The following is a 21042-nucleotide window of genomic DNA, read 5'->3' as shown; positions in this document are numbered from 1 at the left end:
TAATTTGCTGACAAGGTCATTGTATCGATCATAGAACTTACGCAATGATGACTTTAAACGAGACTGTTGATATTCTTGTTTCATCCACTTGTTTGTCAAAAACTTATCTCGTTTTCGAAATTGTTCATACGTAGAGCATGCAATTGAGAGATATAAACCCCGTATGCAGGTGATAAAGGTATGTTGCTGCATAAGTAAGAAAAGTTGACAATTGAAAAGTTAAAGTGATCACGTTTATCATTAAGCTTAGATGTTAAGTTACCATTAACGGCTTTTTCTAGTGAAATAACCAAATATGAAACACTCTGTGGCATCTTTTATTTCAAGCTCATTGGGATATATCGTATCGACATATCAATGGAAATAACTAATGTTAATTGCATGATAATACGTCGTCGATATATCTAAATGTCGAGTTGAAGGCCATAGCAAGTGTTTTCTTCTTCTCATTTATAAGATTTTGAATAAATTCTGCTTCATAATTTGTCGTTAAGTCGAATGTTTCAACTGACGTCTTTCATACAAATTGCTAGGCCATTTTTTCACACTGAATATCTACTGATATTTCCGTTTACCCGAACATGACAAGGGGCACACGGCGGGTGTGATCGGTCGACAGGCGATGCTTGCTCCTCAGTGGCACCTGATCCCAACGCTGTTTTCAGAGGTTGGCCCTGCTCATAATCTATATTGTTAAAATGGACTTTTAAGCATGATAACTGTTCGTTTTCTTTATATTTCACATTGCATATTGATAGATTTATGCAATAAAATTATAAATACCTTGCATGTCAAGATAATCTTTGGAAAAATTACTTGAATATGGGAACAGAAATATGCCACCATAGAAATTAAGTTAATGGACATCAGGAGATTAATTATTAGTAATTTTCCAAGCTGATGGCTGATTTATTGCAACTAGCTGTAACTCAAATAAATTAATGCTTAACCGAATATATACCAAAATGTACCTAGTAAAATAATCTGTTTACCATATATATGTAGAGATCATGGCCTTCTCTTTAAAAAAATATATCAACCCATCATCCTATAAGAATGTTTGATAAATATACAAAATTCTGTATACCTCTATTTTGACATTTGCTCAACATTTTTGCTTTTCCATATATATATATATGTACTGTAGGATTGGGATGATGGTCTTTTTGTTATTCATTTTGATAACTAGAAACACAATAGTTTGTGCTACGAAGCATAATATTGGATTTGGTAGTTACCATGACGTTTGATACACGAAATCCTATTTCAAAGTCGGATCGAGTCAACATCATCACTTTGTACAGAAATTCATTCAGGTATGAATTGGATTAAAAACATTAAAAACAAAAATGTACAATGTATATTATTATAAAGAAGTTTGATGCTTGAAGATTTATTTATTTAAGAAATAATTGAACGGTCTAGATTGTGTGGGTTTATGGAGGGAAATGCATACATTAGAGCAAATACATGTAGTGATTTGCATAAACGATGAAGACGTTTTTAGGTGAATTACCATGTGTTCTTTTGTATATATACATGTATAACTCCATAAGCTCGTTGTATCTTACATTTACATTTTAAACTATTAGGAAATTTTTCTTGTACCAACTTTTACTGAAACATATTAAATACAAATAAGCACAAATAGTCACAAGGTACATGTGATGTCACAAAGTCTATATGTGACCTCATACAGATTTTCTTTTCTAAAGGATTTACCATTGTTCTAACATGACCTAATATAAATATAATGCAATCTATGTAATCTTGATGCACACAAACAAACAAACACACAAAACTATTTCAAGCAGTAGCATGTCGCAGAGAGCTTGCCTTTCATGGTGATGCATGGTGGCCATTTTGAATGCTACATGCACAACTACACTTGGTGATTATCATTACTGTGAAGTTTCATTAAGATTGGCAAGACCATCTGTGAGAACTACTGTGGACAAAATAAGGTGGAACATTAACTTACAATGTCTCCCAACTTCCTTAGGGGGGGGGGGGGGGAGGGGGGGTCATAATTAAACAAAAACCAAATTCCTGGCAGTTGCTTTTATTGAGAAATATATAAATATTACAGTATAATGGTACACCATCAAAAATGTACGAAAATTTTTGACACATAGTGGGCAACTACGTGGAGCATAACAACCACCAATTATAATATACGGTCTAACATAACAATGAAGAAATCTTACGAAATGTAAAAATGACTAAATGAGCAAAATAGTAATGGAGTGGGGAAACACTTTCATTCTTTATTATCATCTCAATCAAGACAATTAAAAACAGTAAATTCTTACTTTGTTTTAAGAAATTCATATATATATTAAAGAAATTTTTCACGAACCATATTTTCTTTGTCCTAGAATTTAGTTCTCTATCTTGGATAATAGTTTATCATTTTATCACAGACACCATTGTTGAACAACATTTTAAGAAAAATCTCCTAAAAAGCATATCATACAAAGAAAACAAAGGATTCAATAAACATGTATACCTAATAAAATTCATAAAAAACACTGATGCGCTTTTCACTAAAGCATGGCTCTCGTATAAATATATTAAGTAAATCACTACTTAAACCACTATAAAGGAAAGAATGCCAGGCTGTTCTAATCACATTTGATTGAATATGCTGAAATGATTGTTAAAAAAGGATGTTCTGAATTTGGAAAAAAAATATATAAATCTACGATATATCCAAAAATGTTACTTTTACAGATTGCAAATTTTTTAGTTTCTACTTCCATAAAAGGAAATTTCTAACTAGGATTTAAATGCATTTTCCTTTTTAAAAAATCGTCAGGGGAAGGAAAATTATGTCTGAAAAGCTACATCCGAGAATCTCGCTACCGTTTTTAATTGAAATCTTTCCAACAATTTGATCAGTACACTCTGGGGTCAACTTTGCGGGTTGGTGATCGGGTTGGTGAGAGTGATCGTGCTCTAGCTCGAGCTGCTTTCCTCTTGACTCGCTCACGTGAGCGGCGGAAGTTGGATGCCTCTGTGTTTCCCATCGTCCTACGGTAGTCTTCGTAACCACTCAGAAAACCATCCTCCATGTCAGCGAGAGCTTCTTCCATACTCAAGGTGTTAAAAGCATGAGTATGGTGGGCCTGGATTAATTTCTCCAAACGGGAGATGATCTCATAGTCAGGCACCGCAAGTGTATTGATGTCAAGACCAAGCATTCTAGCTACCACGTTACGGAAGTCCAAAAGCTATAAATAAAAGTAAAACTCCTTTAACAAACTTCAATTTGGAGTTATCAACTATCTTATAATAATTTCAAGTTCAGTGGACATCTCTTTATTAGTAAAAGAGAGTTTAAAATGAATTTCTTTAAAATTATCTCCCAGAATTAACATTCAATCAAATCCTATTTAAAGATTAATTCATATATTTCATCAATCTTTGAATATCTTGATGTTCTCTTTAAATTAAAAATTAATTTAATTAAAGTAATCAAAATTTGATGTATGTAGTTACCTGTTTTTCCCTGTTCTGTATTGCATTAAGGGCATTCTTGCTGGTTCTGAGCTCGCTGGACAGAGCTTGTACTGCGTTATCAGACACGAGTCTCTTCTCCTGTCCTTGCTGAGTAGAGATCTCAATTTCATCTTTAAGGTGCTTGATCTTGTGAGCCTGTTTCTTCCTCACATCCTCCAGCTCCTCAACCTGAGCAACCAGCTCCTCGATTTCCTTCCTCTGCTCCATTGTCCTCATCTACGAAAATAAAATTATCTTGTAGACTTGAGCTTTTATATTAAAACTGCACTACTATCTTTAAAAGCTGAAGTATTTCCTTTACCTCTAGACTGAAAATTATTTACTTCATTTCATATTCTTAAGAAAGCAATTTTGATGCAAATGTTTGTACATGTATTATTTATACTCTACCTGAATTTCACTAGATCCTAGGAGTTGCGCTTTGAGGTTGGTGTTCTCGTGTTTAAGATCTGTGATCTGGATTTTGTATTTTTCTATCAGCTTTTCAAGTTTTCTGATTTTGAAGGTCTCAGTGTCTCTCTCCTTCTCGATCTCTGTTTTTCCAATCAACTTCTCCTCCAGATTTGTCATTTTCTTCCTCAAAAGGTCAAGGTGAAGGTCTTTGCTTTCTAGCTGTTCCTTGAGGGCTTTGACCTTGCGTTGAAGGTTGTAGATGTGAGTTGATTTGTCCACAATTGTGTCTTGTTCCAATTTGACTAGCTGTTCTGCTCTTGCAATCAGAGCATCGATGGTCATGTCCAGACCAAGATCGATGGAAATGCGGTCCATCTTCATTTTTTCTCCTAATCTTTGTAAGGCTCTCAGATACTGGAAAGTGAACAAATATTTCCGTTGTTAAAATGAAAGAAACTGAGAAAACTACAATACAATACATTGTTCTTCTGGACTCAATATACCGAAACAAATGCAAACTTAAGGTTCATTGACCCTCTGACAAGAGAAATAACTCTCACTGGGATAAATGAATTTTATTCCTTTATAAAATTGTCAAGTTCAAGATCCATTTCTGTCAGATTTTACCTGCAAGGTATACTGAAACTCTGTGCATTTAAACTATAAATTAGCCATTTTTTTGAGATCATTAGCATTAAAGCAAAATTTTATATGTGTGAAAAGAGGGATAACAAACAGCACATTCAAAGGAAAAGTTACTGCTAAAAATGAGGTTAAAAAATCTTTCCATCCTTACCTTTCCTTTGTCTGACTTGAACTCGTCCCTCAGAACATCTCCTGCTGCCAATTCTCCCTCTGCACTGCGTAGTCTTTCCTCCAAACTCAGAAGATCATTCTCAGCCTTACGAGCCCTGTGAGCCGCCGTCTTATGTAACTCATATTGAGTCTCCAGCTGTTCTGTTAGAGTTTTGATCCTCTCCTCAAGTGATTCCACTTTCTACAGTATTAAAAAAAAAACTTTCAACATATGATTTAATCAAAATTAAGAGATGCAAGTAAATGTTATGTAAGCAAAATTTAGCTTATTTCCTATGAAAATCTTTGGCCAACTTACCACAACCAGATCTCGGTTGTCCTGGAGAACAGTCTTGATTCGGTTCAAAATGAAGTCACTTGAAATGTCACATCTATCATCAACAGAAGACAAGACAGAAGCAACTTGCTCCCGGAAGAGATGAGCCTCGGTTTGAATCTTTCTGACATCCTCTGCATTAATTCTGTATTCACGATCCAGAGTGCTGAGTCTGGAATGTTTCAACTCGAGTTCTGCCCTCGCTGCCTCTAGAGCTCTCTGGTTGGCATCGAGTCTCTCCGACATCATCGCCATTTCACGCTCCATATTCCTCTTCTCTGTTAGTGCTGTATCTCGTTCCTTTCATCAAAAATAAATCAAGGTAAACATTCTATCAAATTGTTTTCCTCATTATATCTGAGAGCTTTGATACAGCAATTAGAAACATTGTCAAAGAAATTGAGCTCAAATCTCACCAGTCTGAGATTGTCTATCTCTGATGTGAACCTTGTGGCAACCTTTTGCTCCTTGCCAACCTCTGACACTAGTCTCATGATAGTTTCCCTGCTAGCTTTGCTCTCTAACTGTGTGCTGTTTAATGTTTCATTCAATGTCACAATTTTACCCTTTAGCAAAGCATTTTCTTGCACCAGATCAGTCATCTACAAAATGATACGTTAATGGTTTTGATTTATGAAAATAATTACATTTTTAAGATACAATATTTGTGGATAAGGGGAATAACTCTGTTTTCTAACTCAATAAGTGGATGATTGTTTTTTCCAAAGGAGGGGAAGACTGACTTTGAATTGAGCATATACAGTATTTTTTAAACTTTGACTTTTAATTTATAAAAAATTAAGTTCTGATCTACATTTAACAGAAAAATTAGGATTAAAGAACATCTATCTATTCTAAATGGTCCACGAGCTGATATCCTTTGTTATTAATAAATACAGAGGAAACAGGCGAGTGTCTTCAATGCTAGCTTCATCAAACTTGCCTTTCTGACAATTTCCTCCACAGTGAATGTAGAGCTAGACATGTCATCTACAGCGAGGATACTTGTCAGCTGAGTGATGAGCTCTGTGTACTTTTTCTCTATTGTCTGGATTTCCATCTCAATCCTCTCCCTCTCCTCAAGGTGTTTCCTGAAACATTTTTTTTTCAAATTAATAGATTTCAAATTAAATATAAATGTTTTACTCAGATTTGAAAATCAATATCATTATTCAATATTCCATAAATATTTTGTGGCAAAATGTCTGAAAATAAAAGGCCCCTTTTAAATTCATATCAGAAATCTGTCTAAAGAAAGACAACTCCTGAAAGTACCTGATTCTTGATTCCAAATCGAGAATTTTGTCATTTCCCTCTCGGATTTGGCGCTGTAGTTCGACCACTGTGAACTCGCTCCGTCCTACAGCGGTCTCGTAAGACCCGGCTTTACCCTCAAGTTCTATGATCTGCTGCCTATGTGACTCTAACATTTTTGTAAGCTTCGCCTCATTTTCTTTGCTTGTTTCATATAAGGACTTCAGTTCTCTAATCTTGATTTCTTTTGCCTCTAACTGAGCTTCATAATCTCGTATCTGCGATGAATGCATAATCATATTAATAATTCTTGCATCAATTAATTAATTAATCAGTTTTAATGTAGCATGAAATATGAATTGATAACAGCAATTCTTCTTCCTTTTAATACTTTAGTAAATTATCCTTCCTTCATCCCCCACCCCTTAAAGAAAGGCAATTCTGGAAAAAATATTACCTGTATGATAAGTTTATCATTTTTGACTTGAATGGCTGCTAATTCACTCCTTGCAGTTTCTACAGCATGTCGGTCTCCGAGATAAATTGTGTCATGCTACAAGAGTTTGGGAATTCTATTTTAAAAAGGATCAAAATTGTCTGGAAGGAACTTTATATATACTCTCCTATATTTATCTGATGCAGTAAAATGCTCATATTCAAGTGGCCATTCTAAATTCTAGTTTTTCAAAATTCTCAGAGTTTTTTTTTAATTTCAAAAAGTACAATTGAATAGTTATACATGTACAGTGAAAACTATCTTATCTGACACCTGTGGTATCCATTTCACTTTGAATTCCGACATTTATTTTCATTCCTATTTTCCTATTTTTTATGTTCTTTACACTGTGCTGACTATTCCGACATAAAATCTGTCTCCAAATGCATGTTGGAGTAGACAGGTTTCACTGTATATGTGTAATGCTTCCTATTTATATATACAGTAAAACTCGGTTATAACAAAGTCACTGGGACCTGTGAAATTACTTCGCTGTATCAGTAATTCGTTATATCTGTATAAGAAATTCCTTAAATTTATGTAGCTGGGGATCCGTGAATTTGCTATATCCGTGTTCGTACTAAACGAGTTTTACTGTAGTACTAGTATATTTTATCTAAAAGTTTTTATTGATTTCAGCTTGCATATTGATATCTGTGGATCACTCTACCCTTAAATGTTGCAGTTCATGTAACATCACATATCAATTCAAAAGGTTTCAATTACTACATGTACTTTATACAGAATAATGCACCAATAGAAAACAATTATTTAACTCACTCTTAGTGTGTCAGCTGAAGATCTTATTTGAACTTTGGGTATTGCATCCATGCTGGAAAAAAAATAACATATGCTTTGTTCATTGTAGGTACTTGATTTAATAACCGCTCAAATTATTCAAAATTATATACTTGGCACTTTTTTTCTCTTCTTTCTTTTTTTTTGACAAAAACTTAGGAATATAAATGAATACATTACCTTGACAACTGTTGAACTAGAGCATCTTTTTTCTGATTTTCTTCTTTCAATAACCTAATTTGTTCTTGCATCTGCAAATCAAATCATGAAATTCAATGTTTATATTCTAATGATTGATACATACAGTTTTATTCAAACAATCTAATATCTAAAATGCAGAATTTAAAAATAAATGAGCCTTTTTTCCCTTTTTACTTTATATTTATTGATGCATAAACTTGGCAATATAATACTCAGTATCAGATAAAATAAATTTTTAATGGAACAGTGCAATCATTCCAATCAACACTCTGTCTGCATCATGAGAAAGTTCAGTGGCATGTAAATAAATAATAATTTAATGCTTCCGATAGGAATCAATACGCAATGTGATATTTTGTAGTGTGTGCTAATACAGTGGCATATTGTTTCCATGTTAAGTGTTCACACCAATCCTAATGTGACGATCTAGTTGGTTAATTTGAGATAAAACTCATTTTTACCAAGAGCTGTATTAAAAAGAAAAAAATTAAATCCAATCACTTACCACAAAAATAAGATATTTTCAAGAAAATGATGAATTTAAGTCATGAATTTTGGGATTATCTAGTCAATAAAACTAATATTATACATTCTACACCATTGTAGTACATGTATTATTGTTATAGTACACATGCAAACTTTGACCTGCTTTGATCATATTGATATTCTTCTAAATGACCACTTGAATGCATTTGAGTACCGTCTGTTTGTTTACTCATTAGGTCATAATTAAATGTTGTGAAGCAGGAAAGGAGAAAATTGTGACAAACCAGACCAGGATTGGAAACCAGGCCCTGTGATTCACAAGACAGGTGCACAACTGAGCTATCTGGCCACTAGCAATCAAACCTGCATTAAACCACTCAGTTTACTGTTTAACTTTTGCCTTAGCTTGTACGCAGGTTTCAATAGCATTCGCCACTGACCATTGAAGATCAAGATCTTCAGATGATCTAACCTTGGCAACATTTCCTAGATTAGATCATTGATTGGCTTTTCCATACACAATACTTTCCTCAATCATTTTTCAGCATCATGTATATTTATGTATATACATATATAGACTTTCTAGTATATAGTAGTCATCAAATATGACAGTTCGATTAACAAACATACACTGAATCTCCATAGCACATTTGCTGTATGACCTGGGTCAACTTGGTCAACAAAAATGTCCTATCCTGTGACATACCATTTAATTTATTTTAATATCATATAATTTAATTATAATTATATGATAATTACAAATCATAACAAAATTTACCTCTGCCATCTGTCGGCGATTTGGGGATTGTGGTCTAGCATGATGAAGAGTGGATTCAGATGCCAGTATTCTAGATACCGGTGATGTTGGTCCGATTGTATGAACGATGTCATGTTCTATTGTCGTTATTCTTCTTGGAGAAGGTTGTGTATCTAAAAATCCGTGTTTTCGTATTGATGGAAGACCTTGGCGGTCTTCGTCCCTGAGATAACTTGCCATTTTCTTGATATATTATCTTATAAATCACTTTTCCTCTCGTTGCAGCACTGTTGTCATATATTTTTCGTTCCCATTAGCCCTGCATAGCAACATGAAAACAAGTCACAACACACACACAGGAAGCGCACTTGCTACGTGATTTCCTTGCGAGATTTTTCGAGAGTTGCAAGAGTTGTCTTTCCCTTCCAACCTTGACAAAATTTGTGTGTCTGGAAGTTGGGAGATAGAACACAATGAAGGTAAACTAATTGGTCTTGTGAAATCATTATTTCCAAAGCGTTAATGTAGTTCTTTCAGATGGTCAATTTAAAGAAAATACTTGAATCTATTTAAACAGTTTTCGTATGCTAGAGCTTTGTGACCGAATTTCCTCGAATTACATTTGAAAAGATACGATTTGCATACTCCTTAACTGTTCAGTACTTACTTTATGTTCTACTTCATAATAAATCCGCATGAAGAAAACATATTTAGTTTGCTTTTTGAGTCTTCCTGATATTAAAAAGATCATTAAAATGCTACCCTCAAGTGATTTTTGAAGTCTTTCCTATTATCAGGTTGGGACCCATTGCATAATAGCCCCATTTGGATAAAATATACCAAACTGGGATATAAATTTACAATGTAAAAAATGAAGAATTTTCTTTCAGCTATAAATAGTGTAAATTCGCATCAATGTACTTAGTTAGAATAATCTAACTGTGTCTCGGGACAAACCCTCACCACAGTTAGAATACGTCCCATATACTTGCAATGTAGCAAATCGGAGTGGATCCACTCCAAAATGATTTTGAAGAATACAAAAGGAGTTGCACTGAAAATAACTACCAAATTAATCATAACAAACCTTTTTGAGATTGTATATGCCATTTAACCTAAAAAATAATCCATATAAATATGAAAATTCAACTCATTTTCTCAACATTTTTTCCTCGCTTCATATTTAACGTCATGTTGACATTCGGAACTCTCTGGATTGTTCATAGAAAATGCACAGAGTTCGAGTTATCGCCCGTGTTTATTTTGCAACATTGCAAATACACAGAACGAATTCTATCGTTAAACCGGGTCCGTAGGACAATATCATTTAAACGATAGAATGTTCTATCTACAATGTACTTTGAAAGCAACAACTTAATTAAGAGGTTAACATGTTCTTCTTTATTCCTAGTCCCTAAATCTTAGCGGAGACTCAGCTTGGCTAGATATTTGGTCTGACACCTCCACTGAGATTCAGTGGAGGCATCAGACCAAATATCTAGCCGAGCTGAATCTAAACCGAGATTACCCCAGTCCCCACTGTTTAGGAGATTGGTCCCTCAGAAGATCCCAAACTTCAATCTCATAAACTTTTGTCAGTTGAGTTACAGGAAAACCTGCTTGCCAAAGGTTATTCATTCAATGTACAATTATGCAGATTTAGGATATTTAGATCCAAAATATTTTTTTGTTGCATTGTCAATTTATATCAAAATTTGGGATATTATATCCCATTGGGTAATTGGTTCCAACCTGATTATTACTACTCAATAGAAATACATTCATGGCAAGAACTTCAAAATATTATTTTTCTGGTAGATGTCCTTTTATTAGCAGCTTCATTGGTACTTTTCAGGGAATGCGTGTACTGCGGCGAGGTTTCGCCACCTCTGCCATCAGGAGGGATGTTCAGGATATGGAGCCTAGATTCCTGGTCCCTAAAAGTAAACCAGGCAGCCCATTCAGCTATGAGAACCTTGTAGTCAAAAGGATGAAATACTACTTGGTAGGAATTTAAGTTGCACAATCAATAGTTTTGTTGTATTTTCAGTGTGGTGATTGTTCATATCTATTATTTATCATTGGTGCTGTCCATCACAAGTTTCATGTTCCATCCAACCTAAGTTTTATTTATCTTTCTTCAGCCAATATTATGATAAAAATCTTTAAGTACATCCTCTAAGCAATATTTTTCTAACCATTGGGAATGGGTCAGTACTGAATCAATCAAGAAATCTAGCATAAACAAATGAGATTTATTTTGCATTTATTCTAACCTCATTACTTTTTAATCCACATTAAAAAAAAAGTATTCATTCTTTTACATATTAATGTCCCTTATTTTCATGCTTTTAAGTGGTCAAGATGTACGACACTAGGCTGTCTACAACATTCGTCCCACTATATAACGACTGATTTCTTCTTTTGATTTAAGAGGAAGTGAAAAATTTAGTCAACTCATACGACATATGAGAAGAATTCTGTTCCTCGGCAGTTGAATTAGGAAATTTCAATCTCAAAATTGAGAAAAATTAACTTTTTTTTCTGTCATTGGGAATGGTGCCATGTATCGGTACCAGTTATATAAGGTTAAAAAGGCTGCCTCTGATTTTAGCTTATTTAGATGTTGATATAGATAGACCAGGGACTCTTAGCACAATTATGAATTAGTGCTTTATTAGTGCATAATTCTCTGCATTTTATTTTCATAAATCATATCATGCCAATATTCATGAACCAGCCAATGGTGCCATTTAGTACATGCACTTGTATATCTTGATAAACTTTTTTTTTAAGGTTTGATTTAATTGAATTTGTTTATTTTTTAGCAACCAGCAACTGATTACACTCATAACAGAAGCCCCTATGGTAAACAGTACACCATCTTTGTCAGTGTATTGGGTTTGGTTTATATGATCTACAATGTGTTTGAAAGGGCCTATGTGATGCCAAGGGCAGGAAAGTCTTAACAAGACTAGTTATTATTTTAAATATATATGTTGCTGTAAACATCTGTTGTGAAGAAGTCACAATAAATCTTTGAAGAATTTTGTGGTCTTTGATTTTTCAGTACAATTTTTGAGTTATACATTAAAATAACAGTTGATAGGTATTTATAGAAGCTATTTTTCCAGACTCAGATATGCTGTTGGATATCAGATTTACTCTTGTTTACAGAGAGGTTGCTCTTAATTGAAATATTTTGATGACAATCAAGTAACATTTCCTTTGTCATTTGTATGTATTTGCTACAGCCAAACCTGGGTAACCTGCACAGTTCACCTCCCAAACAATTTGTGTGTGCAATGAAATTTACAGTTTTATTTTACATGTAGTACCAATTATAAAAAGTATGTTTCTGGAATCCAGATGCATCATTAATTCAATAGGAGTCTCCAGATAAAAGGCTCAGCTGTTTATGGAAAGATTTAAACAATGAATACAAGAAAAATTGGAGAATGTAGTGTGCACAATGCTTTATAAGTGAGATTCTGAAAATCAATGTGAACTCGGATGAAAAATGTTGCATCAGTTACTAAGAATACAATATCTTGTGGAATATTTAAGAATGGTACATGTGTATTGCCTAAAATATGTCCTGTTAATTAAAATGGAGTAGCAGCTATTGCTGGAAGATGAGGTATCCCTTAATAGTTAATTTTCTTGTAGTGCTTTAGTTTGCATTTTTATCTGATTCAAATGAAAGAAGTTTTTTACTTTATATTTTTATTTAAAGTGGGCAATTTTTATAATAACGGAAAGAAGAAGGATTTCCCAATATATTTTAAAATCCTTTGTTGTTATGGCCGCAGTACAATTTGTAGTTACAATGGTTACAATACTTAGTTATGATATGGATATTTCTCAGGAGTAAGTATGGTGGGAAAAAGAAAAAAAGTAATTTGCCTCCCTCCCCTTCAATTAAATTCCTTTTTCCTTTTCCTGAGCGTAATGGAAAAAAAAAAAAACAGGATATATCACGAAGTCTTGTATTGTAGTCATCATGTAGCTGAAATCAAATTTAAAAAAAAAACAAAAAACCCAGAAATGTAAAATTGACATAAATTCTAGGCCTAAACTCCAATATTAACATAGCATATATATTATGACATTTAAAGTCTATGCATGATGGTCACTGTTTATGCTATTTCAAATCAACTCCAGTTTTTCTCCATGCATCAATAGTTGGGTCTTTCAGTAATCAGTGATGTACGTCAGACCGAACAAACATAAGATAGGCAGTAAATTTCAAAAACTTTATGTCATCTGGTTGTGTTTGTCAGCAACGTGCGAAAGTGCAGATTATGTGTCCAAAGAAATAAAAGATTTTGATTATGAAAGACAAAAATTAAAGGTCAACAAATTATTTCGTACATGCATATGTTTTGATTGTTTCAAACTTTTCAGGAAATTGACAAAAAAATGTCCAAGTTCAGATTTCTTTTAAAAGTACAGCCGAAACTGTAGGAGATGGAGTGAATTTACAATGAAATTGAGCCGCAGATGTTCCCGAGACCTCTCACTGAGTCGCACTGACACTTTATTTGTTAGTTTTACTTTCGAAAACAATAATTATAAGTCGATGTTATATTGTGTGACATGTTTTGAATATTTATTCATGTTTGACGAATGAGAGTCTACTAATTTTACGGTGGATTGGGTTCTTTTAATTGTTGAATCTGCCAAATCCTGTAGTAAAGCTCAGTTTAATTAATTCATCTTATCAGCAACACTTCTTACAGTAGTATAATAATTAGGATTACATAATATGTTTAATCCACGGGGAGGTGTCATATGCACGGTCATTATTGAGTACTCTTACTTAAATTCCGAGCTATTCATTCAGCGAATCACTCGAAATAGCTCAGTCGGATCCGATGGGTTTTGGCATGTATTCAAGATAATACAGTTTTAGATGTAGGAGTGCAGCACTGGAAACAGCCTCTGCGAGCTGGCACCACACAGCAAAAGTAATGGATAGAAAGTAGAATTTTGTCTCTTGTCGGAGATGTGTCCATGTCAGTTAATTGAAAAGATGTAGATAAGTGACCTAGGGTTCGAAATCGATTTAAGTGCGTACCGTTGTGGATTGTTGACAAACAATAATGTGCAAGCACGTAGCCGTCAGTCAGCAGATAGTGCGCGAATAGATTGTTTTTCAACAAGGAGATACTGATTCTTTTTAAAAAAGGATATTTCTAAATCAAAATGGAGCTACTGTGTTATTACTGTGTTTGTTCAACTGAATAGGTAGGAATATACACTAATTATCTTGGACAGCCGACAATGTACTTGTTTATTTAAACGTCGGGTGATACACTTTGTGGTTCAAAGTTTGTGGAAAGTTTATATGGTGGCTAGCAGACGATCGTCCTACATAATGACGGATATATAATATTCTGTAAAATGTGGCAACGAATTCGAGATTACTCATCTGCCATAAACTTTACAATATTAAATTTTCTACGCAGAAGAAATTATGAACAGTTTGATGAAAATGGTAAAGAATCTTGTATTGAAAATTCCTCTGACGAGAGCGAGTGTGACGAACAATGGACAGTAGAGTGCAATACGCCACACACAGACACATGCGCAATTATTGACCATGTGGAAGTACACAACTTCCCAGAGAAACAAAAATCATCCTCTGAGAGGAAAGAATCAAATCAGAAAAACTATGATGGTGATACTGATGTAAAACTTGATGTATCTGTAGGGCGTAGTCATTATAAGAATAAAGTGCTACGAGGACCAAAAGACGATGTGAATGAAGGCATTCATTTGGTTCCACGCGATGTCAAGGACGTTGTACATAGTTACACGCAGAGGAGGTATTCGAGACTTGATGACGAGAACGAGTCTTCCGAAGAAGAAGACTTCCAGCTTGCGCAATCAGAGCCAAAGTCAATGTTCCACAATGCAAAAGATTTCAGTGGAAAGAAGTCGAGAAAAACAAAGCGACGTAAAAAGGTACATCTCTTGAAAGTGTTGCGTAGACTCTCATGTTTGACGTCTGCGATGCAAACCAATCAAAGAAAATTTCGCTGAATTTAAGGAATGAAATGACAATGGTCATGTTTGAGTTAAGATGTACTTATATACTTGTTATCAGAGGTCCAAGTCAGTACCAAAACTATTCAGAACCTCTTAAATATGGTGTAAAATGTATTTATTAATCCCATATCGCTATATGTATATAATTATCCAATATCTGAAATGTACGCAGTTCTGTTAAGTATTTCCCGCACTGTGTTCAATGTATATATTTATGTCAGTATTTTTTATTGTTGCCAAAGTTTTGCATTCAAGCCTTTTGAAGAAGTTGCTTACCATTGACAGAGAGGTGTTTTTATTAGCATCAGTGGAAAGTGTAAACATACTTCAGCACCACGTACAACCCTTGATATAGTGAATACTTGCAATGTATTTTCCCTTTACATCCTTTGGAAGCCTATTACCGTACGTGTAACTGTTCAGGAAGTACAGTTATCCAATACAAGCGATTTTATCGGTGGTGTTGATATAATTATATAAACAATATTGTATGATGCAGCGGAAATTTAACAAGCATCTATTAATTCTTTTTATAGATGCATGTTTACAAAGGACTCAGAAAGATTGTATCGTCTGTAGGGAAAGCGTTCGTGATTGCTCATGGCGCTTCTTTACTCACGGCAGAGGATCTTACTTTTTCTAAACCGACAGGGTATTCTTTGCATGGCTTGTTGTTCGACAGATACATATCATGATGTATTCAGAAAATCTCCATAACCTTGGCAAGGCTTAATATTGAAGCGCGGGTTCATTTGAGGTTATAAAACTCAGTGTTTTGTTATTGGTGTACAAGATGGGTCTACAAGGTACTCACGTTCCAAGGTCACCCCTAAAATATCCAAGTCAGTTAATGTGTAGAGTAAGTACAGTTGCCCCATCCTGAGAAGAAGACTATCGCATTAATGAGTTCGTATGTCTAGCAAATTAAGGATCCTGTTGCACTAGTTTATTTGGCAAAGTTAACGAAGACCCTCTGCTAGTCGCATAGGATAAACCTTGTGACTCGCCTTCAACAGTTGCAAGTTATGACAAAGAGAAAACAAGAAAGATTTATGAAAAAATACATGGTTGTCAAACCGAAATATCGGCTATAATATCTGATTTATTTATTGCAATTTTATTATTATTATTGTGCGCTGTTATGGTGTATTGCGATAGTATAAGATAATGTTTTGATCACGAACCTTCTGTGAGCTGGGGTTGCTGAGAGGCAGCTGGGTTCTGGTAAAAAAAATCGTTAATGCTCTAAGTATGCAAACAAGCTATTTCAGTGGTGTACTTTTCTTTGTAAAATAGCTTCGTCTATAAATACTCTGATATTGTTTATTTTGTTCTTTTTCTGCATTGTGACAATCGACGCCGTTGGAAAATTTCGGTAAAGTTTTGGTGATTTTGCATGTGATGTAGTTTGCCTTAATTTTGTATAAAAAAAATAGCTGCTTTATTTTCATCGGGAAAATGTCATGAATCTTTGTTCCATACTCCCTTCTTATTTAGTGTCGTGGTATTTTTGTATTGTATATCATGAATGGGAATCCCTTGACTAAAATTTTCATGATAAAATCAATAACATCTTCCCACACAAGTTTAACGTTATCTAGATTTTTATATCTGAATCTACATATGCATGTCCCCAAGAGTTTGATTTTTTTTCTCCTACTGAATGTTGTTTAAAATGTCATTTCTTTGAACTGATTTTTTTTCTTCTGTTAACTGACAATGCTAGTTCAGTCATTCATTTCAAATAATGCATGACCTTTACAATAATTCATAGCAGAATGAGCAGAATGCTTAGAGTTTATAAGTATACCATAAATCGTGGTCCAGGCTGTTGAAAAAAAACTTATTATTATAATGATAAATAATTGTCGAAAATGGCGAGAAAATTAAAAATATTGTTATAAATTAGATTAACATTTTGCTGAGTTTTCTTTGCTGCTCTTGGTCAGTGTTAGTAATATGACTTCCGTATCTACTAACATTCTCAGATATATATATGTGCATGTTGTATTGTAAGGTAAAAGCTTAGAACACTGATTATTTCATCCAGCGGAGGCTGTGAGATTTTTGCATATAGATATTAATGCTGTTATATTTTTGGACCTATAGAATTTCTATTACAATTGATCGCCAGTGGAATATTTGCAGTACTTTTTGAAATTATTGATAATAATTCAATACCAATGCTTTTTTATGCAATATTTTTAATAACTTCCTCATCATGAAAGCAATTGAAATGTGACATCCGTTTTATTTCAGATTGCCGAAATGACAAGACGGACTTTTCGTGGATCATGGAAGTGGTTAAAGCGGGGCGTTATGGGATATGCGGGTGGACTGGCAACAGCCAATATATTTATGCTTTTTTATAAGAAAGAATAAACAGATGACGTATTTATTTTTAATGGCTTCTTTATCTTTTCTTATGATGGTACTGGCTAGGGAGAAGTATTGGAATCAGTTTACCAGAATGAATAGTATTGATGAAGTTACTAGCAGAACACTATCCCTTTTTTCAGAAGGGAAGTAAATCAAATTATGACGCTAACCAATAGAATGTATGCTAATTATTCTCTATGACTATCGGCTTCAGATTGGCTCTACGAATGCATTATTAAAAGCGTATTCCAATTTTTGTTTCTTTTTGTCCTCCTGCAAGTATTTCATGTTGACAATATTAATTGCCAGCATTTGGACACGTTTTTCACAAATTTACTTGCTTGGCTTTAAGACTACGTTTGGTATTTAGTTGCCGAACTTCTGATCGACGTTTGTCTGTCGTCGTTGTCGTAAACTCTTCTTCTCCAGAACCACCGGGTTAACTTCAACCAAACTTGACACACAGTTCATGGGTAAAGGATGTTCCTTTTTTTCAAACGAAGGACCATACTCTCTTCCAATGAGAAATAAGTAAAAGTAAAAAGTGGGTGGGGTCATTAAAAAATCTTCTTCTCAAGAACCACTAGGCCAGAAAAGATGAAACTTAGGTAAAAGCTTCCTGACATAGAGTAAAATTCAAGTGTGTACAAATCATGACCCCTGAGGGTAGGTTGGGGTCACTATGAGCGATCAGATTTTAACATGGGAATACATAGGAAAATTAAAAATCTTTACATCATTCTTCTTCTCAAGAACAGTAAAGTCATGATTAGTCATATTCATATGAATGCATTCTCAGGTAGTGTAAATTTAAGTTTATTCAAATCATGTCCCCGGGGGTAGAGTGGGACTACAATAAAAGATCGCAGTTATATATGGGAATATGAAAGGAATTTTTTTTTAAAATCTTCTCAAGAACAGCAATCAATTTTATATGGAAGCATTCTTAGGCGGTGTAGATTCAATTTCGTTCAAATCATGACCCATTGGGGTAAGGTAGGGCCACAAATGGCGATCAAATTTTTAAATAGGAGAAATCTTCTCTAGAACAGCAAATTAAGCCATGATAAGTCATATTTATATGGAAATACCTCAGGTAGTGTAGATTCAAATTTGTTCAAATCATGACCCCTGGGGTTTGGGTGGGGCTACAATGAAGGTTCAATGTTCTACATTAAAAAAAATATAGGAAAAATCTTTTAAAATCTTCTTCTCAAGATCGAACAGCAAAGCTATTATTAGTCATATTTATATTGAGACATCCTCAGGTAGTTTAGATTCAAGTTTGTTCAAATTATGACCCCTGGGGTGGAATGGGTCCAAAGTGGGCGTTTATACAGGATTATTATACCTCTTCTGATTTTTTTCCTATATAACATTAGATCGTTAGATGTGACTAATTCCCTAGAAATCGAATGGACTAATCCCCGTGTGTTAGTCAAGTGAGCTAATCCCTGCTTCGAAAGCTAATTCCCGGGGTTATCCGTAATCTTCTATATTTTTCTTTTACATTGGTATGATATGTGAATGGACTAATCCCCGTGCGTTCGTTCAGTGAGCTAATCCCGGCTTTGAAATCACGCTATCTGGATCCTCTAAACTTTAATTACGTTTGTATCGGTATAATAAAACAATTAAAAGTATATCATTGCGGGAGTTTGCAAGATTCGAGTTCCCCTCGACCAGGAATATTTCCCTCGGCTTCGCCTCGGGAAATAGTCCTGGCCTTGGGGAACTGGAATCTTGCTAACTCCCACAATGATATACTTTAACTGTATACTATATAGGAAAAGTCTTCTCAAGAACAGCAAGTCCAGGATTAGTCATATTGATATGGAAGCATCCTCAGGTAGTGTGTATTCATTTTTTTTCCAAATCATGACCTCTGGGTGATAGAAAGGGGCACAATATGTGATCCTAATTTTACATAAAAATATATAGGGAAAAAAATCTGCGGATGAAGAACAGAAGGGCCACTCAGATGAGCGTTTGGTTAATGGGCCTCTTGTTATGGGGTTTTGTATCGATGTTTCGGAACATTTGTCGAAACTATGGCCGTAGAAAGTTTGAACTGTATTGTAGTGGTAATACAACACACATGCAGTAGGTATATTTGCTGAAATTGAAAAACATGTATATATACTTTTGTATATATCGATGTATATAGAAGAGTATCCCATTAATTGTGCATTGAATCGTGTTAACCCAAAACACGGAAAAACCATGCTGCAAAGTCGGTTCAACAAGTCCTTCTGTGAAACTTGTTCTCTTTTGTGATGAATTGGCACAGTCAACGTTTGTGAAGACTGGGGATTAATCAACCCAGCAACCCTCCCCCCTTCCATACCCAAACATTTCCGTCTTTTCCAAAGTATCTCTTTTCTCAGCATAGCAATATTTCAATATCTTATTCGGCCAAATCTAATTTGCTGCAATGCATTCCGAGCCTGTATCAACCCCGATCGTTTGTAAAAGTGTTCGTAATGGAATTCTTGTATCTTTCCAAGAAAACAATCAATTTAATAGATGCTCCGTGAATATTACCCACTCTCACTAATCGATGCCTGATATTTGCAGAACCGGTGAAATTAATGCGCTATTTGTCCCCCTCTATATCAGCAACTGGAATAGATATATATAGCGTGTAGAATTTGGCCGAGAATAACATCTAAATGCAGCTCAAAGTATGCACTTTACAAGAAACATTCTGGAATGGTTACAATTTGTTGAAAGATAAATCTTTTTGTAAGAGAACCTCTTTAACTTATTTTCGTAGGAGAACAGAAATAAGTTATATTGCAAAATTTCAATAAGCTGAAAAATTCTGTCGTTTCATTAATTTTCGTGGGGATTAAATTTAATGGTAAATTTAAATTTCGATATACGAGTTCATCCATGGACAGCTGCCTCATCCTATTCTATAATTAGTACAATTTTTGTTCATTATCACCTGATTTCGCGGTCTTGCTTCAACCATGAACAAAAAATGGTAGTCGACGAAAAATATTGCAACCACAGTATAATATAACGCTAATATAACACAGCAAAATGTATCGCATAATCAGTTTGATACAACGACGAAATGTGTTAACTAATTTACAAAAATGTCAATGGCATGCAGCTTAAACCACATATATATGCGAAATAAAACTCGATCGTACGCAGATCCTAGAATTTCCTTCCGGGGGGACGGTGTGTGTGTTCCATACCTACTTAATAAAAGTCCAAACTCAGAAATTTCTGACAAGTAAAACAGAAGTACATAAACCTGTCCAAATTCGAAAAACCTATTTCTTGGGGGGGGGGGGGGGCTTTCCTTCATACCCGGGGGTATATATATATCACTCTCCTTACAATTTTTCCAGGGATCCGTGTTTTCCAAGTGGAGGGTTGTTGTTGTCATATTTTCTTAGTTTGCTATACAAATTTGAAAACTGAAAACCCGAGGAAAAAAAGGGGGGAGGTCCAGACATAATACATGTAATATGTTTTGTTGCGTTGTTGTTCTATGAACATTTCGATATGGTTTTTTTCCATATGTCTCTGTGCAAAGCCTTCACACCCTGATGG

General features: G+C 34.5%; 3 protein-coding genes across 4 annotated transcripts; 2 read left to right on the top strand and 1 right to left on the bottom strand.

The window, feature by feature from the left end:
- Positions 1–2046: 2046 nt before the first annotated feature.
- LOC133175661 (coiled-coil domain-containing protein 170-like) lies at positions 2047–9424 on the bottom strand. Its single transcript, XM_061310775.1, has 12 exons — positions 9061–9424; positions 7776–7846; positions 7578–7629; positions 6759–6854; positions 6323–6579; positions 5991–6138; positions 5464–5649; positions 5030–5347; positions 4712–4912; positions 3913–4329; positions 3502–3738; positions 2047–3233 (listed from the first exon to the last, which is right to left on the bottom strand). Exons 1-12 carry the CDS (start codon positions 9277–9279, stop codon positions 2898–2900), a joined length of 2538 nt encoding a protein of 845 aa, XP_061166759.1. The 5' UTR covers positions 9280–9424; the 3' UTR covers positions 2047–2897.
- On the top strand, positions 9403–12089 carry LOC133175672 (uncharacterized). The gene is made up of 3 exons (XM_061310783.1): positions 9403–9518; positions 10895–11044; positions 11868–12089. The coding sequence occupies exons 1-3, from the start codon at positions 9513–9515 to the stop codon at positions 12006–12008; spliced, it is 297 nt and encodes a 98-aa protein (XP_061166767.1). The 5' UTR covers positions 9403–9512; the 3' UTR covers positions 12009–12089.
- A 1656-nt stretch (positions 12090–13745) lies between these two features.
- On the top strand, positions 13746–17498 carry LOC133175648 (uncharacterized). 2 transcript variants are annotated; one of them, XR_009719312.1, is made up of 2 exons: positions 13746–16468; positions 17353–17498. XR_009719312.1 is itself a non-coding variant. In XM_061310763.1 (2 exons), exons 1-2 carry the CDS (start codon positions 14446–14448, stop codon positions 17473–17475), a joined length of 687 nt encoding a protein of 228 aa, XP_061166747.1. In that variant the 5' UTR covers positions 13968–14445; the 3' UTR covers positions 17476–17498. The 2 variants fall into 2 exon arrangements, 1 of the variants encoding a protein (XP_061166747.1); XM_061310763.1 differs by having other exon boundaries at positions 13968–15009.
- The last annotated feature ends 3544 nt before the right edge of the window (positions 17499–21042 follow it).

This window comes from Saccostrea echinata, unplaced genomic scaffold, assembly GCF_033153115.1.
Source record: "Saccostrea echinata isolate AGI-Se365-2 ecotype Australia unplaced genomic scaffold, CSIRO_AGI_Sech_v1 ptg000002l, whole genome shotgun sequence".
In the NCBI taxonomy this organism is placed as follows: domain Eukaryota; kingdom Metazoa; phylum Mollusca; class Bivalvia; order Ostreida; family Ostreidae; genus Saccostrea; species Saccostrea echinata.
This window is presented reverse-complemented; position numbering and strand designations above follow the sequence as displayed.

Coding starts and splice junctions, on each gene's coding strand:
- LOC133175661 (XM_061310775.1), bottom strand. CDS start 9,279: ATGGCAAGTTATCTCAGGGACGAAGACCGCCAAGGTCTTCCATCAATA. Junction 6,139..6,322: donor GATTTGGAATCAAGAATCAG/GTACTTTCAGGA, acceptor AAAATGTTTCAG/GAAACACCTTGAGGAGAGGG. Junction 5,348..5,463: donor AGATAGACAATCTCAGACTG/GTGAGATTTGAG, acceptor TTTTGATGAAAG/GAACGAGATACAGCACTAAC.
- LOC133175672 (XM_061310783.1), top strand. Junction 11,045..11,867: donor AAAGGATGAAATACTACTTG/GTAGGAATTTAA, acceptor TTTATTTTTTAG/CAACCAGCAACTGATTACAC.
- LOC133175648 (XM_061310763.1), top strand. CDS start 14,446: ATGTGGCAACGAATTCGAGATTACTCATCTGCCATAAACTTTACAATA. Junction 15,010..17,352: donor AAACAAAGCGACGTAAAAAG/GTACATCTCTTG, acceptor GTTTTATTTCAG/ATTGCCGAAATGACAAGACG.